The 17800-nt window shown below is 40.5% G+C and overlaps 1 protein-coding gene across 3 annotated transcripts in view; it reads right to left on the reverse strand.

Annotated features, from left to right (window-relative positions):
* epha3 (eph receptor A3) overlaps positions 1-17800 on the reverse strand; it is a 245408-nt gene that overhangs the window by 50916 nt on the left and 176692 nt on the right. For 2 of the 3 annotated variants that reach the window (XM_043701197.2, XM_043701195.2), the window contains exons 7-10: positions 8616-8778; positions 8130-8232; positions 3569-3636; positions 620-745 (exon numbers count right to left, since the gene is read on the reverse strand). In XM_043701197.2, coding sequence (XP_043557132.2) covers positions 620-745; positions 3569-3636; positions 8130-8232; positions 8616-8778 — 460 coding nt within the window. The remainder of the gene's footprint in view (positions 1-619; positions 746-3568; positions 3637-8129; positions 8233-8615; positions 8779-17800) is intronic. The other variant, XM_043701196.2, reaches the window with a different exon arrangement.

The raw sequence follows: 17800 nt of genomic DNA on the forward strand, positions 1-17800 counted from the left end.
GTAGTTTCAAAGCAAGTCAACATTCCTTCCTTTTTGCATCGCATGTAAGAGTTAATCAAGTCAGGATTTACTCATGTTTCCTCAGATAATGGTTGTGTTTGGAAAAAGAAAATATTTTGATCCTGTTTCAAAATTCAAAGCAATTCTGCATTAGACTATTGATGGCACTCCTGCAGAATGGGACTGAAGCTCTGTTTGGGTAACTAACGTAAATGAGATTGTGAGCCACCATACAAGCTGTACCCATCTTTTAGAAGAAGTTCCCTACTGCTATACAATCTATTGGCTGTCAATAATGCAGCTGAAATGTCTGAATTGGAGGCCTTCCTTAAACATCACATATTTTCCTTTCTTCCTAGCATACTCAAGTCCCCTATTCCATTCCAGAGCTCAGAGTGAGCAGACAGCTATCCACTTTAGGACTCAAAATGGCAGTCTTGGTTCGGAAATGCATCAAGTGTGAGAAATCTCAAATATAAGATTAAGTTAAATGCATAATTAAGTCAACCTCTCTTTGTGGGCTGGTCAATCTGTGCCTAAATGGCATTGACATAACCTTCAATTGATTTTTATCATTAACCTGCAGCTATTCAATAATAATGCTTGCTGAACTCAGTACCTGCACCAACAACTTTGTCAATAGATATGGAGGAAGAATCCAACTCTTTGGCAAACTCATGGACAGCTTGGCTGGGGTCTTCATACGTGTGTGGATCCACATATGTTCGTAGACCCGGAAGTTTAACTGTTAACACAGAATTTGAGAAATATCACACACACCCTTGATATTAACATAACTTAGCAATATTCACAACACCACTGCTTTAGAGATATTCGTTAAAACTAGATACAAGAATTGCTCACAACTTTTCCTGCTGCCACAAACATTTCAGACACAGTGGTGTCACTGAATTTTTTTTAAAGCATTTCTTGTTCCAAATTTTAATTTTCCCTTTTTCACTTCAACATGTTGCTGTTCTTTATCAAATAAAAGTTTGGCTGCCATGGTGCACGGAGACTGTGCCAAAATCATTCCCTAACACATCTATGTAAATATATATGTATACGTCACCAGAGGAGCACTTAGACAGACAATTGGTGGTGGGTCAATCTGAGGGTCACCATGCCTCAGTCAAGGGTAAAGGTTCAGATGGAGAGTCCTTCATGAAAACCTCAGCTCATGCACAAACCGAACCCACACTTTTGGCATTACTTTGCATTGCAAACCAGCTGTCTAGCCAAATGAGGTAACCTGTTTAAGGAGGTTTTTATTATTGTTAGAATGTTCCAGGTAGGCATCTAGATCCTATTACAACTAATCTGTCTGTTCCTTCAAATGATGCAAGGATGGTTGATGCCTGGAAAATGATTGCTGCCAGACTGTGGGCTGACCCATTATCCTAAACGTCAGTGTAACAAGGAAAGACTGGGGAGTATTTTAGCTTTGAAACAGGTGATTTTCTAAGAGCTGATAGAGTAGTAACTGAAATGGGAAAGACAAAATGAGAAGTTTATTTTAACCTAAGTTGCCATAGTTGGACATGCAGGATATGTTCAAAGTACTTCAAGATAAATAGATTACTGAGCAGTTCTTTTTTCACATAAAGAATTGGCAATATATAGAATTGGGTATAAACAAGGGCTGCAGATGCTGGAGACCAGAGTGTAGATTATAGTGGTGCTGGAAAAGCACAGCAGGTCAGGCAGATAGGGAGGAAAGAGGATAACGGGCTAAAATCATTTAAGAAACAACTGGTTGCCATAATGGAATAATTTCATGTTTTTCTGGATGAATGGACACAGAAGGCCTAAGAGCTATTCTATAAATCTGATTTTCCATAACCTCTCACACACCCGCTTATAAAGCTAAAATACTCCTAAGTCTTTCACCAATGCATTAACCTCTAGCACCATGGAAGTCTGGCAGCAATTACAGCATCATTCATCACGTCAAGAATATTGGAAGGAGTATGCAGACTGGTTAGTTGGTTGTAAAAGGATAATAAAAATCATGTGATTGATTGACAATTTACGAGTCTTACACACTTGCACATGGACAGCATGAGAGCTTTGTCTATTGATATACCTTTAATGGTGATGTTGGCAACATGAGTCTATGTGCTTTTACATAGACTACACATTCATCCTAGGACAAACCAAACAGAGACGTGCACGAGAATTCCTAAGCATGGCATTCCAACCGGAACTCTATCAACAAACACATTGACTTGGATCCCACTTACCACCCTCTCAGAAAAAGAACAGGAAATGATATCACCAACCCAAAGAAACCTAAACTCATAAGTAGAAAGTGGGCACTAACACCAGTGCTTCACCGGAGGCTCATTGATGTTACCTCCTATGGTGACAAAACATCTAAAAATGAACCTTCCAGCTCAGCAAGCAAATGTACATCCAGACTGCCATCTGTTAAAAGTATTTTTTAGTCCTTTCCTGTTGTCTCCTTTCCAAGGGTAGAAATGACAATAGTCTCCCAGATACACAAATCTTCTGTTACAAAGTAATACTCAACCACAGGCTAACTATTGCAGCATGTGTCATCAACAAAGGCCAGGAATTATCCAGTAAAACAACAGTTTCCTTTGCAATTATTGTTGAAGTTAAGTTTGAAAACATGTCATATATTTTGCAACGTCAAAGGCAGATTTCTTCAGATAGGGTGTACCTGAGTCTGAGCATTGATTCAAACCTAAGTAACCTGATGAATAACATCGCTCTCATCATCTACACCATGCCCCAACCCAAGCACACTCTCAAAATTGTAAGTTCTATTGACTACACCTTACAGTAAAAGTGGATGGGTATACAAGAGTTGTCAGAAATAACTTTGCCCTAAGTTCCACCAAGTAGGCTAGATTGGAATCTGAGACAAAGTCAAGTTTTGCCAAACTAACTGTGGTACAGTACTAACAAAACGTTTAATTGTTCCATCTTCATAGACTTCTTCTTCCAAATCCATTGGAAACCTTAATTGAATTGAATGTGGTTAATTCCTGTCTGCACCATTTCTGTAGTATAAGTCTGTGCAAAAGAAAACATTTGCAAGTATGCAGCAGCAAACAATAGGAGAGGATAATATTTCAAAGACAACACTAATATAATAGAAGAGTTCCTGAGAAATTCAAACTCAAACTCATAATAGCGTAAATGAACTCTCTGAGAACATACAATGTGGATTTTCCCTCTTATACCACTTTGTAAAGCTAAACAAAATAGTATCGTAAATGAGTACTGAAACAAATATTCTGAACATAATCAAAGTGAATGATACGTGTATTGTGTCTTCAAGATATCAGTTTTTGAATCCTTCTTGTGCTTATGTAACTTTTTTTTGGAAAGAAAGAAGAACTTTCCTTTATTCACTATATAGCTCATTTTATATCTTCAGGAAGTCCCTTAAAGACTTCACAGATTTGCATATATTACGATAGAGAAAACACTTCAAAATCTTTTTTGCACAGCAAAATCCCACAAACAGCATTGAGGTAAGTGAGCTGCTGCCTGACTCACTGAGCATTAAACTTAGTGTTTTCAGTTCAATACTTACTGTGGCTATTTGGGTAATATATTCTTTTGTCATCAGAAATATGTTTTGATTTATTATAACCACAGAATCTGCAAATAAGAGCAAAAGAAAAATCAAATATTCACAGTAATCAAATATTTCCATGTTCCACTGTACTGAAAGCTAAATTTTGCCTTATAGGATTGAATTTTAAGCTCCTGTCACATTTGCTTCAGTGGTAGGGGGCACTTGAAATATGATGAGTATCTCATCCATCACCCTTCAACTCAATCCCAATTCAATGACAGTTGGACAATGACACCTGACGTTGGATTAGTGGTGCTGGAAGAGCACAGCAGTTCAGGCAGCATCCAAGAAGCTTCGAAATCGACGTTTCGGGATTCCTGATGAAGGGCTTTTGCCCGAAACATCGATTTTGAAGCTCCTTAGATGCTGCCTGAACTGCTGTGCTCTTCCAGCACCACTAATCCAGAATCTGGTTTCCAGCATCTGCAGTCATTGTTTTTACCTCATTGATTTTAACCCTACTGCGAATCCCCTTGCAAGAATGACACCTGACAGTTGTAATTTCTAAAAGAAAGTTTCAGTTCTAGCAGTGCTTACTTCTCAATTCTGCCATTGCTGAGATTGCTGTGGAGGTGCCAGTGTTGGACTGGGGTGGGCAAAGTTAAAAATCACACAGATTATAGTCCAACAGGTTTAATTGGAAGCAGTAAATTTGAAGCGTTGCTTCTTTATCAGATAGCTGTGAAGCAGGATTGTAAGACACAGAACTTATAGCAAATGACTACAGTGTCATGCATGCGACTAATAAGAGATATTGAACAAACCTAGATTGTTGTTAAGTCTTTCATCTTTTAGAATGGGTTGAAAGTTTTGATTCATTAAAATGTAAATCTCAGAACTTCTTTCAAATCACATTCTCAAGATAACTTAACATTTTGTAAAAACAAAAGATGACATCTCAGCTTTAAAGTTGTTAGATTAGAGTCTGTCTGTCTCCCAGTCTTGAGTCAGGCTGGTTCTATTTCTAGTAGGAATTTATAAAATGTTACATGGATTGACTGCCTGCAGATTGTGTGTTTTTTGAACAAAATAGAATGTATCTACAATTACAATTCTGCAAATGCAAATTCACCCATAAACCTATATATGTGTGTGTGCATGTGAGGGGGAGAGAGAGAGAGAGAGAGAGACTGTGTGTGTGTGTGTGTGCGTGTGCGTGTGTGGTGCATGTGAGAGTGTGTGTTTGCATGTGCGTGCCTCTCGGGGGGTGTATGTGTATGTGTCTGAAGAGAGTGTGTTTATGAGACAGGGTCTGTGTGAGTGTGTGAGTACATCAGAGTGCAATAACCAAGTTTGGTGTCCATGAGGATGGCCTTAACGCGGGACCTTGTGTTCATGTCACACTACAGGTGACTCCATTACACTATACACTCACACACACTTCCTGCAAACTCTTACACATTCACACACTCATGCAGACCCTCTCTCATATACACACAGTCTCTCAGATATATACATATACACCCCCGAGAGGTGCACACACACAAACATACACTCTCACACGCATGCGCACTCACACTCTCTCCCACACTCACTCTCTCTCCCTCACATTCACACATGCACAAATATAAGTCTATGGGGTGTGTTTGCATTTGTAGAGTTGTAATTGCAGATATATTCTATTTTGTTCGAAAAACACAAAATCTGCAGTCAGTCAATCCATGCAACATTTTATAAATTCTGATAAAGGAGCAGCACTCTGAAAGCTAGTACTTCCGAATAAACCTGTTGGACTATAACTTAGTGTTGTGTGATTTTTAACATTGCTGAGATTGATAGAGCAAGCAACCTATCAAACCCATCTAACCTCGCACCAAACATGACGCATGTTATGGTAGCCAGTGGTCTCATGAAACATTGGTTGGTGTGGCACTGACTTCTCTGCAGGCTGGGGAAGTGGAGCAGTACATTCCCCATAAAAATTAGCCTATAATTATCATATATTTTAGGAAAAAGGGAATCCTATCATCAAAACGTATTAAGTTCAATGTCAATGTAATTTCATGTATTTGACCAATTGCTCTAGAGTCTCATCAATTCAAGTCCCATCCTGCCAGGCAATTTTTCTGGACATCTCTGAACTGACCAGTATGTCTGACTCCAGCATCATCTATAAAAGACCACTGTTCATCTGTACAAGAACTGAGTGTCTGCAGCTTCACTGCATGGTTACTGATACTTGTCGGGGAGAAAGTGAGGACTCATTGCTGATGAAGGGCTTATGCCCGAAACTTCAATTCTCCTGCCCTTCAGAGGATGCCTGACCTGCTGTGCTTTTCCACCACCACACTCTGGACTACTGATACTTGTCCTCAACCTGGCAAACCAAGGTAATATATGACCCACTTTGCTCCACCTGGAGCTTCTGCCAGGCAGGGTGGTGCAGAAGCTGGATGTCCTCATTCCCTCAGGACCAACAGTACAGGCCACATTTCCAGACCTCACCAGGGACAGCACTGTCTCAGCCATCCAGAGGAATACAATGTAGGAAGAAGGTCAATCACTTTCTCCACTCTGCGAGTATAAGTGCAGCCATCTTCTCTCCAATAGATCACACTCACTGCTACCGTACCCATATCCCACCCAAGGCTGATGTTCTACCACTTTCTCTCGTTCCTGAAATATTTTCCCTCACTTACTATCACCCACCCCAACACCCAGCACCACTAACCCAGCATGATTCCTGTGCTGACTCCTCCCCAACTGCACCAAAAGGAAATAGCTATTCCATCCATTTTCATCTCCCAAAAAACCTCCCTCTCTCTCATTCCAGGTGAAAAAGAGCCCACTATAAGGCAAAGAAGAGTCAAGATGGGTGGTGAGCTTCTTCACATTTAGCTCCTCATCTTTTATGTGGAGAAGATCTTCACGCTGATCACCCCAAGTAGCTGACTATGCCATCCTCTGCACTGGCATCACAGGCTGCCTTTGACTTACTGTGCTGGGACATCCTGACTCTTGACTCACTTGAGGACTGCTGACAACTATGGCATATTTCCTAGCTTTGTGTCTGTGTTAAATGATATGGCTTGTGAGCATGGTGTCTCTGACTGAGTGGGCAAAGGGCAAAAAGGCAAGGCAATGAATGCAAGGCAGGGATGCTGTAAGCACCCAGGTCAAGTTGGAATGTGTGACAGCAAGTGAACAGGTTGGAAATGCAGCCTGATCTAATCCACCGGTTGGTATCAGAAGCTGCCCTTGACCATTAGAATAACAGATGCTACTACAGCCTAAGATGCAGCATTTCCATTCAGATGCACTTTGTAAGTGGATAGGAGATGTATCATGAGGAATAATAGTGGCTAACATATGTCTATGGATGTGGGGTGCATGTGGCTATTGCCCATCGAGTGTGCCCAGAGATGTTGGTGCCCAACGTCTAACAATGGAAGTCTTTTAGAGCAAGTGATGAGCTGAGTTTGCCAGGTACCCACACTGATTTCCATGTCAAGAATTCCCAGTATCTAATTTGTTCTGCACATTTAATAAAATAGGAAACAGCGTGTTTATGAGGAAGGCATGTGCCACTAATAAACCCGTTAAGGAATAACCATCCTTAATAGGCAACACGGCACTTCCTATTGATAAACTTGCCTCAATGACAAGCTTCTAATATCAAGATAGACCTTGCTGGACTTCTGGTGTAATTCTGCCACAAAATCTACCCATACCTTTCAGGCTCCAATTAAATTCCACCCAATATAACTATTTCCATTAATATATCAATTTGTGTTATTAAATCATGTACAATGAAGCATGATTCATCAACTTCACTATTTAATCCATTGTGTGACCATGCTGTGGCTTTAAGAGGCTATTTTATCCTGTCTTTTTTTTGAAGCAAGGTTGTAAGGCAGAGGCATCAAGCACTTTACAAAAACTACTAGAGTAAACAGCTTCTGAGGCCTTGAGCGTTTTTTTAAAGTTGGAACAGTAGAGGCAGCCTGGCTGGGCGTGGGCCAGCTCTCACAGTCTAGGCTATCTAGTTTTTTTTAGTTTTAGGGTTAGCTTTAAGCAGTTGCTGTTGTGGGCTTGAAGGGATAGAAGTTATCTTTATCTCTGTTTATAGTTGGAAACTAGGGTTTCTCTCTGCTACTGAATTATCTGTGAGACAAATCTATTTTTTCTGAATTTTGCCAAGGGGTGTGTTTATGGGATGTTACTTTATTGGAATAGATAATTAGTAATAGTTACTGCATCTCTGATTTTAGTATGTTTTTCAATAGAGTTAAGTTATTCTCAATTTTTATTCTTTTCGTTTGTATTTTAACTATAGTGTTTAAAGAAGCGGTGTCTTTGCTTAACATCAAGTAGTCTGACCAGTCACATTGCATTTGAAACAAGACACTTTCTATTTGCCTTAAAAATAAGAAAGGTTCAGGTGTAGGCTACCTTCTTAAAATATTCTGAGGGAATCTGGCCTGATACACAAAAATGACAAATCACCTCTCATAGGTGCTAAGTAAAAGTACCTAAGAAATGGTCATTTTACCAGAGAATATAATGTTCGACTAACCTCCCGATTATGATGTACATCACTACTGTGAGGAGCACGATAGCGACAGCTGCTGATATGGCAATCATTACAACCTGGCTATTCTCACCAGCGATGGAGAAAGCTGAAATAAAAAGAGAAAGAAACCTGGTTCTTTTAGGCAGAGCAGAACATTTAGGGAGAACAGAAAATACAACAAACACTGCATGAGCGACCAGCTGGAAACAAAAATGACCGGGTACATTTCACATCAAGGAGGTCAAATTATATCATTAATTGCACATTATTATCCATTGGCTGAACCTCTGTGATAAAATTACAACACGGTAATCAGATCCTGAGCTCATACCTTTGCAAGCGCAACAGCCAATCCTACTGCTGATATTTTCCAGAAATGTCTTTGCAACTGATACTAAATTGACGGATCTACAGTTACCTTGCTTCTCCCTCCCAGACCATTTAACTCTTCAAGTGCTTATCATTTCAAGAAAGCTAACTTTCACTTACAGTCTGGACTGGTCTCAAATTCAAACTTGCGACTGGGCATCCCATATCCAGCTGCGGTCCGGGCTCTGATCTGAAACAGGTAAGTGGTCTCAGGTTTCAGCCCATTGATGGTGACATTGGTGCCCTTCGATCTCATGATAGTGTAACTGGTCTCCTGCTCCTGCTTTAAAACAAATTTATGATGATTCAGTTCTTCCTTTTAAGTAACTTTCTCTCTGAGGCACAATTCATTTCATCATCAAAAGCCAGACATTATGCTTGAAATTGGACTTCATTCATGTTTTCCTCCATTGTCAAGGTAAATGAACCATAACCAACAATATTTCCATGTGTGAGGGTGGACATCCAGTGCTAACCTTCATGCGTTAGAGACTCATATGTTGAAGATGAGAACGATTTATATGATACTTTTAACATGGGAAAAACAGTCTGAAGCATTTCACAAAAGGTACAGGTACAATAAGAAAGAATGGATTTCTTGCCAAAGGTACATTTGTGAAAGCTACAGAGTTTGAGGAGGGATTTACAGGAAAGGAGGAAAGCAGAGGGGTGGAGGGTTCATGCAATAGCCAGGCTGAGGGTTAGTTGATTATGTGGCCCAGTAGATCCAGCTTCACCCAGGGTCATGCATATGCAATTCATCAGGTCTGAGTGAACAATGATCTAAGACTTGACACCTGGATGAATGTTTCTCTTGAATGCTTTGTGGGTTTTGAGGCCAATTGTAAAACCCCTGTTGTCAGGTATGCCAAAGCAATAAGAGGCTTGGAAAGTATACCAGCTTTGAGCTTAGTCAAAATGCAGTGAGATGTCATGATGATAATGTCGTCAGGTGAGAGAGTAGTGTAATGGTAATGTCAGACATGGCAGACATCCAGACAAATACATTGGGAACAGGGTTCAAATTCCACCTTGGTAACTGGGTGGAATTTAAATTCAAATAATTAGTCTGGAATACAAAGCTACTGATGACCACAACTGATTGTCCCAAACATTCTTCTGGTTTACCTATGTCCTGTGGAGAAGGAAACCTGTCATCCTTACCCAGTCTAGTCTACACGTGAGCCAGCCTGACAGCAATGTGAATGACTCTTAACAGCCCTAGCAAGCCACACAGTTCAAAGGCAATTAGGGTCGGGCGAGGAATACTGACCTTGCCAGTAACACCTACATCTCAGGTAAAGTTGAAAAGGATTTAATATACAAGGTAAATGAACTTTGATGTGCTGCAGAACAATTATTATTGTTCTTTACTTTCAATATGCAGTTTGACTATCCTTTTAAAAGAGTGATATTATTGACATTAAAATTGAACCTTTAAGTGAAAATCAGAGTGCAGGATTTTCAATTACTTGTGGGAATGAGGTTAAACAAATATGGCTCTGAAAATGGCACTTTTGAGCAGCACTTCAATTTTTTCGATGTCTCCAAGCTGTACTCCTGCACGGAGTTTCCACTACTCAAACCACGTGGCTTGAACCAAAAACAGAAATAGCTGGTGAAACTCAGCACATCCGGCAGCATGTGTGGGAGAGTTAACATTTCATGTCCAGTGGCTCTTCATCAGAACTGTGCCTTGAACACAGGTGAACCGAGTGTTTGAGAGTTTGAATGGAAAACTGGTCTTCCACTGTCCTCCCTGTTTGATTTCTGCAGGCAGCAGCCATCCCAGTAAAGGCTGACGTTTGCCTTTTAAAATTATCCTCCAGAAGTACTTTAAGTTTCTTCACCATCTCCATTGCCTCAAATTAGGCAATGAACTGGCCTCAGTGCTAATTAGGACATTTTTCATTGAAAATCTCATCAAGTGATTGACGTGGTACAGGGTCAGGACCTGGATACGGTGCTGCTGTCGACTTCCCTCACAGAAATCTCAGGCCCTGGAAGCAGTAATTAGCTGGTGAAGATGGTTTAAGGACAATGAGCTGTTCCTCCAGCAAGGAGAGACTTTGAAGTGACTTAAGTAAAATGAAGTACATTATAATAGTGCAGACCCTTACATTAGAGCGTGAATACATTTTTTGGCAATATTTCACAGACTCAAAAATGTTTCTGGATGTTCTAGGATCTAAAAGGTCATATATAATAAATAAACATAGCGTACACTCATACATTGCTTTCTTTACATGCAGCCAGCTGAACTGATCGACAACAAACATACTAACAACAAACAAGAGGATTCTGGATTAGTGGTGCTGGAAGAGCACAGCAGTTCAGGCAGCATCCAAGGAGCTTCGAAATCGACGTTTCGGGATTCCTGATGAAGAGCTTTTGCCCGAAACGTCGATTTCAAAGCTCCTTGGATGCTGCCTGAACTGCTGTGCTCTTCCAGCACCACTAATCCAGAATCTGGTTTCCAGCATCTGCAGTCATTGTTTTTACCTAACAAACAAGAGGAGGCCACTCAGCCCTTCAATCTTGTTCCACCATTTAATAACATCATGGCTGATCTGATTTACCCATCATCTCTACATTCCTGCAATTCCCCCAATAATCTTTCATCCCATTGATCATCAGGAATGGCTTTTTGGGCGGCACGGTGGCTCAGGGGTTAACACTGCTGCCTCACAGCGCTAGGGACCTGGTTTGATCCCTGTCTTGGGCAACTGTCTGTGTGGAGTTTGCACATTCTCCCCTTGCCTGCATGGGTTTACTCCGGGTACTCTGATTTCCTACCACAATCCAAAGGTTAGGTGAATTGGCCATGCTAAATTGGCCATAGAGTCAAGTGCATTAGTCAGGGGTAAATATGGAGTGGGTCTGGATGGGTTGCTCTTCAGAGGGTTGGTATGGATTTGTTGGGCCGAAGGGCCTCTAAAGAATCTATCTACTTCTGCCTTAAAAATAAGAGCTGGCCCATGTATGCGCCAGTTCATCATATTCTTTGCAGTAGTTCCTATGATTGCATAAGTTTTCAACTTAACAGGGAATAGTAACATTTTAGCAAGGTAAATTAGTAATGGTGCAATCTCCATGCTCACTGGCAGCGATAAGTGCTGGAGGTTCTATTCAATTAGAGGCTGTGGAAAAAAAAGGACATTTTTCTGCTGCCAATTCTAGGTTCGGTCAGGAGCTTTATTTGAATCATGCACCTTCCTTAGACAAAACATAAATCCATTCCCTAAGACAGACATTCCTCACCCGAGTGAATGCAAAACAACCCCCATCAAAGAAAAACTCCTAACGGGTTTCAGATAAAATCTTTACATTAGGTTATTTTCAAATGAACTGCCACTAACGTTGACATTTGTACAAATGTGTTCAAAACACAGTATAGAACCAGTTTAGTTTCATTGAGATCTTACTCCAAGATAAACACGTGATGTCGGCTAATATGTCACACCTTTACAGAAGGATTCTTGTGTAGCTAGCACTGTTGTCCCTTCAGAAAATATTAAATCCTTATATGACTATTGGGTAAATGTGTTAAAAATGACATAGCATTATTCAAAAAAGAGCATGAAGTCCTGCCCCAAATTTCTCTTAAGAAAAAATGATGAATTGGTATTACTCCATATGTTGGTTGTGGGTTTCTTCGTTTTCCGACATGACAAGGTGTGAGCGTTTCAGTAATTAAACATTTTCAGATATCCCAAGGACATGAGAAGGATCCATATAAATGAAAATTGCTGCGCAAGTTGTGTGGAAACTACATATCCTCATATATCTTGGAATGTTCTGAAAGCAGTCTCTATATGATAATTGCAACATTTTGTAATATATTTTAGCTTTTGTGACTGCTTGGCATATAATGTAAACATCACAATTTGCAGCTTCTGTGAACAACACTTTGTATAGATAGTAACGGTTTACTTTAGTCTCCAGAAATAACAAGCAGTAAGATTTCATCTTAAGAGAATGCACAGTAGGCCTCCGATGCCGTTAAACATGAGAACAAAATATGCGTTCTCTTAATTATGACTGCTTGGCATGTAACGTAGACATCACAATTTGCAGCTTCTGCCAATCTTGCAGAATCTGCAGAAATCTAGTATGTTTGTTAGTTTTTAATGAACATAAGCAATTTGTTTGGAAATTCTTGCCATTTCTACCTTGGATCTTGGGTTGCCTCATTGATCTTGGGAGAAATTTGATGCTGCTGTTATTGGTAGCGAAAACAAAACACTGAAACAGTGTTGGAAAAATTAATTAATTGATTCTGAAAGGGAAAAGATGCTGTGAGTAATGCAATGGCAGATTACTTTCGAGATGTGCTTCAGCTTACTGAGCGTCAAGCATTGTCCTGGACTCTCCAGGAATTAAATAATGAGATGCTTTAAGTGGGGACAAAATAATTAAGACATCAAATAAAGCTTGTTAGAAAAATATTTGAGATGTGTAAAACAACTCAGGTTTGACTGAGGTTGAATGTCAAGAAACCTCTGGAAGAATTATTTGGCAATTACAGGGATGCCTGTGCCTGATGGAATTACCCCAAACAGAGCTGAGATTATTCGTATACAGAGGAACGTCAATTATCCGAAAGACATAGGCAGGGAGTATTTCAGTCGGTTAATCGAATTCCGGATAATCGAATGCCGGATGACATAGTTTAGCCAAGCATCGGGACCTTGCGATCTTGCCAGACAATCCAATATTCGGATAATCGAATGTCGGATAATCAAGGTTCCTCTATAGTTCTTCCAGAGTTCATTGTCCAAATGCATTGCCAAGGCACTTGGGCCACAACAGCAAGATATCAGCCACCAATGTATGAACATACAAACAAGCAGCAGGCAATTCAGACCCTTCAGCCTCTTCACTAATCACCGGGGTGTAACCTCTGAATAACCTTTCCCATTGCTCTTAACAAGAATCTATCCAATTCTGCTTCAAAAAGTATTCAAATACTCTGCCTTTGAATTGGAGATGCCAGTGTTGGACTGGGGTGTACAAAGTTAAAAATCACACAACACCAGGTTATAGTCCAACAGGTTTAATTGGAAGCACACTAGCTTTCGGAGCGACGCTCCTTCATCGGGTCAACTTATCGGACCACACCCTTCAACCAGAAGAGACTGAAGTCCTGAGTAGGGGTCTCAACTTCTGCCCCACCACTAAAATGGACCCGTTGGTTCTGGCAACAGACACAGAGGAGTTCATCAGATGAATGAGACTCCGGGAATTCTTTCAAGGTGCCGGCAGTGATCCCACTGAGCCCACTGATGAACTAGAACAGTCATCACAGGGATCTGTAGAGGAGCGACCAAAGAAGGTGTCAACATGGACCCCACCGGAGGGCAGCTGCCCTGGGCTTGACATGTATGCTCAAACTGTCAGGAAATATATAAATGCCAGATTCATCAGCCATACCCACAAGGGAGAGCAAAACATCGCCCATTCACAACGCAATGCCATCCAGACTCTCAAAACCAATGACAACATTGTCATCAAACCAGCAGATAAGGGAGGAGCCATTGTCATTCAGAATAGAACAGATTACTGCAAGGAAGTGTACCGACAACTGAACAACCAGGAACACTACAGGCAACTACCAGCTGATCTGACCAAAGAACACACCCGAGAATTAAACACACTGATCAGAACTTTGGATCCAGTCCTTCAGAGCTCCCTACGCACCCTCAATCACCTGATGAAGGAGCGTCACTCCGAAAGCTAGTGTGCTTCCAATTAAACCTGTTGGACTATAACCTGGTGTTGTGTGATTTTTAACTCTGCCTTTGAAGAGAGAGTTCCAAAGTCTTATGACACTCTGTAAGAAAATAAATTCAACTCACCTTTGTTTTAAATGAGCGACCCCTGATTTTTAAACAGCTCCCCACCACCCAACTTGTAGATTCACCCTCTCCTCATCCACCCCATCAAGACCCCTCGGGCTCTAGTATGTATGAATCAAGGTACCACTTACTTTCCTAAACTCCAATGGATAGAAGATAAACCCGCCCAACTTTTCCTCATAAGGCAATCCTTAATCCAGGTCAGTCTTCTCGGAATTGCTTCCAATGCATGTGCATTCTTCCTTAAATAGTGTATCCAATGCTCTGCATTCCAGATGTGATCTCATCAGTGAACAACTAAAGCAATTCACCTTAATTTTACATTCCATTACACTCGCAATGATAATATTTTATTATTCCCTAATTGCTTGCTATACCTGCATACTTGCCGGTTGTGATCCCTGCATGAGGACAAGCAGATCCCTCTGCATCTCAAAGCTGTGCAATATCTCACCGTTTAGATAATACTCTTCTACTTCTTTATTCTATCTGCCAAAATGGATAATTGCGCATTTTCCCACATTATGTTCTGTTGCCAGATCTTTGCTCACTCACTTAACCTAATCTATACCTTTTCATAGCTTCCTTATGTTCTCTTCACAATTTATTTTTCTACCTACCTTTGTATCATCAGCAAGTTTGGTATCCCTATCTTCTGTTCCTTCATCCAAGTCAATTATATAATTAATGTACTGTTGCACTTCAACACACTGTTTGCTATATCCTGCCAACCTAAACAAACACTTTTGCCAACTCTCTGCTTCCTGTTAGCCAGCCAATCTTCCATCCATGCCAATATGTTACCCACTACCCACTTTTATTGTCTGCAATAACCTTTGATGTGGCACTTTTGCATACCTTCTGGAATTCTAAGTACGCTACATCCATCAGTACCTTTTAATGCATAGCACCTTTTACTTGCTTGCAGAATTCCCATACATTAATTAAAGCATGATTTCCTTTCACAAAGTCATGTTGACTCTGCCAGATTACCTGAAGCTATCTAACAAAGGTTTGGAGATGCCAGTGTTGGACTAGGGTGGACAAAGTCAAAAATCACACAACACCAGGTTATAGTCCAACAGATTTATTTGGAAGCATGAGGTTTCCTAGCGCTGCTCCTTCATCAGGTGGTTGTGGAGCAGGACCACAGAACACAGAATTTATATCAAAATGTTAGTGTCATGCGGCTGCAATATATTAAACAAACTTAGGTGAAGTCTTTCATCTTTTAGAATGGCTTTGCTAGTTTCAGTTCATTAATATGTAAATCCCAGCACTTCTTTTAAGTCATTTTGTCAAGATAACTTCAGGTTTTCTAACAAAATGTGTCATTTCAGCTCAGACAATGTATTAAACGTGTGAGGTTAAAGTCTGCCTGTCTCCAAAACCTGACTCAGACTGGCTCAAATATAGATTCTCCCCATAAACCTAGATGTGTGTGCGTGCAGGAGAGACAGAGTGAGTGTGTGTATGTGAATGTGCATGCATGTGGGTGTGAGTGCAAGTGAGAGAGTGTATGTAAGTGAGTGTGTAAGCTTGCTAAAGTATGTGTGTGAGTGTGATGGGGTATAAGCCTGTGAGAGGACGTGTGTGGGTGTGAGTGTGGGGGAGGTGGGGGGTATATGTGTGTGTATATGAGAGAGAGTTTGTGTAAGAGAGAGGGTCTGTGTCAGTTTGTGAGTAATTAGGAGAGTGTATGTCTGTGTGTGTGTGAGAGAGAGACTCCTACTTCTATGTTCATAATTTTTAATACTGTGGTAAATGAGTGCTTTATGATTCCTTTAGAACTAGTGAACAAATGAATTTATGTATATACTCAAATGGCATACTTTTTCCCCTGTTAAGACATTTCCTTGAGAGAAAGTGAGTGGCAGATTTTATAACATTACTCTCTCTTTATAAATCATATATTCAAAAAAGCCTTTACTATATCTTGAGCTGAGTTATAATAAGGTAATGAAAAAATGGCATTCTGATTTAAAACAGTAAGATTAAATATGCCCAATTGTTTTGTCAGTACCTCCAAAGAGCAAAAGGCAGGCAAATGTTCACCAAGCAGAACACATTTTTATTTATTTAGGTCTGATGGTCATCTACCTGAACCTTTTATTTTGTTTGACATTTGTGGCTCAGTGGGTAGCTTGCTCTCCTTCGAATCATTGGCTGTTATGGGTCCAAGTCCCACTCCAGAGAGTTGAGTATAGAGATCTAGGCCATTGATTCAGTGCAGCACTGTCAGAGATGAAGATCTAGATCTTACAGTTTCTGAGTGCTTGGTGACCAGACTTATCCCCAAAGTCCCAGTGCAATCACAACACAGAATTTCCTGGAAAGTCTGAACTTCTGATTACCCTGCGCCCTGAGCACTTACAAAAAAAGGTCTTTGACTCTTAAAAACACCAACTCTAAAAATGGTTACGCTTCATCTTTCAGAAGAGGCTCAATTTGGAAGTCTAGGCCCGAAATGCAGGGCTCTGTTGGAATGCAAAAAGAAACAACTGGAGTGGTGCCACAATCCAGCAGTGATTGTCACTCGGTGGACATTTTAGATTGACATTTCTCAGACATTACATCTAGGATTTATCTGCTCTCTCAGCTGGATGCAAAAGATGAAGAAGTTCAGGACATCAGAGGAAAGAAAGCGGTGCTGAATCTAAGTTTTTTTCCTCTATTAATACAATGAATTCATCCTATTACTCTGGATACTATTAATCCCACAAGCAGCCACATTAGAACAGATTATCTGGTCATTTTCACACTGCAGCTTTTGGGAGCTCACTGTGTGAAAATTGGCTGCTGTTTTTCTTATGCTGCATCAGAGACTACACTTCAAAAGCACATTGATATCCCACAGCACTTTACAGACAGTAATATGCAATATAAACACACAAAGTTCATTTCTCTTCAGTGCTACCTGACCTGTTGATTATTCCCAGCATTCTTGTTTTTTTTTTCAGATTTTCGGCATCTGTAGTGTTTATTGTCTTGTATATTTATAGAGTTTTAATGCAGTTAAATATAATTGCTAAGTAATTTTTTTTTTACTTGTTCACGGGATATCAGCACAATATGCAAGACCAGCATTATTTCCCAACCCTAACTGCCCTTGGGAAGATGGTGGTGAGGTGCCTTCTTGAGTTGCTGCAGTCAATGTGGTGTAGTCACTCCCATAGAATCTCTACAGTGTGGAAACAGACCCTTTGGCCCAACAGGTCTATACCAACCCTCTGAAGAGTAACTGACCAAACCCATTCCCCAACCCAATTATCCTATATTTATCCCTGACTAACACACCTAACCTACACATCCCTGAACACTGTGCACAATTTAGCATGGCCAATTCACCTGACCTGCGCATCTTTGGATTGTGGGAGGAAACCAGAGCACCCGGAGAAAACTCACACAGACACGAGGAGAATGTGCAAACTCCACATAGTCAGCTGA

The sequence above is a fragment of the Chiloscyllium plagiosum genome, unplaced genomic scaffold, assembly GCF_037043375.1.
Source record: "Chiloscyllium plagiosum isolate Xiang-an unplaced genomic scaffold, Cpla_swu_hap1 HiC_scaffold_12, whole genome shotgun sequence".
In the NCBI taxonomy this organism is placed as follows: Eukaryota; Metazoa; Chordata; class Chondrichthyes; order Orectolobiformes; family Hemiscylliidae; genus Chiloscyllium; species Chiloscyllium plagiosum.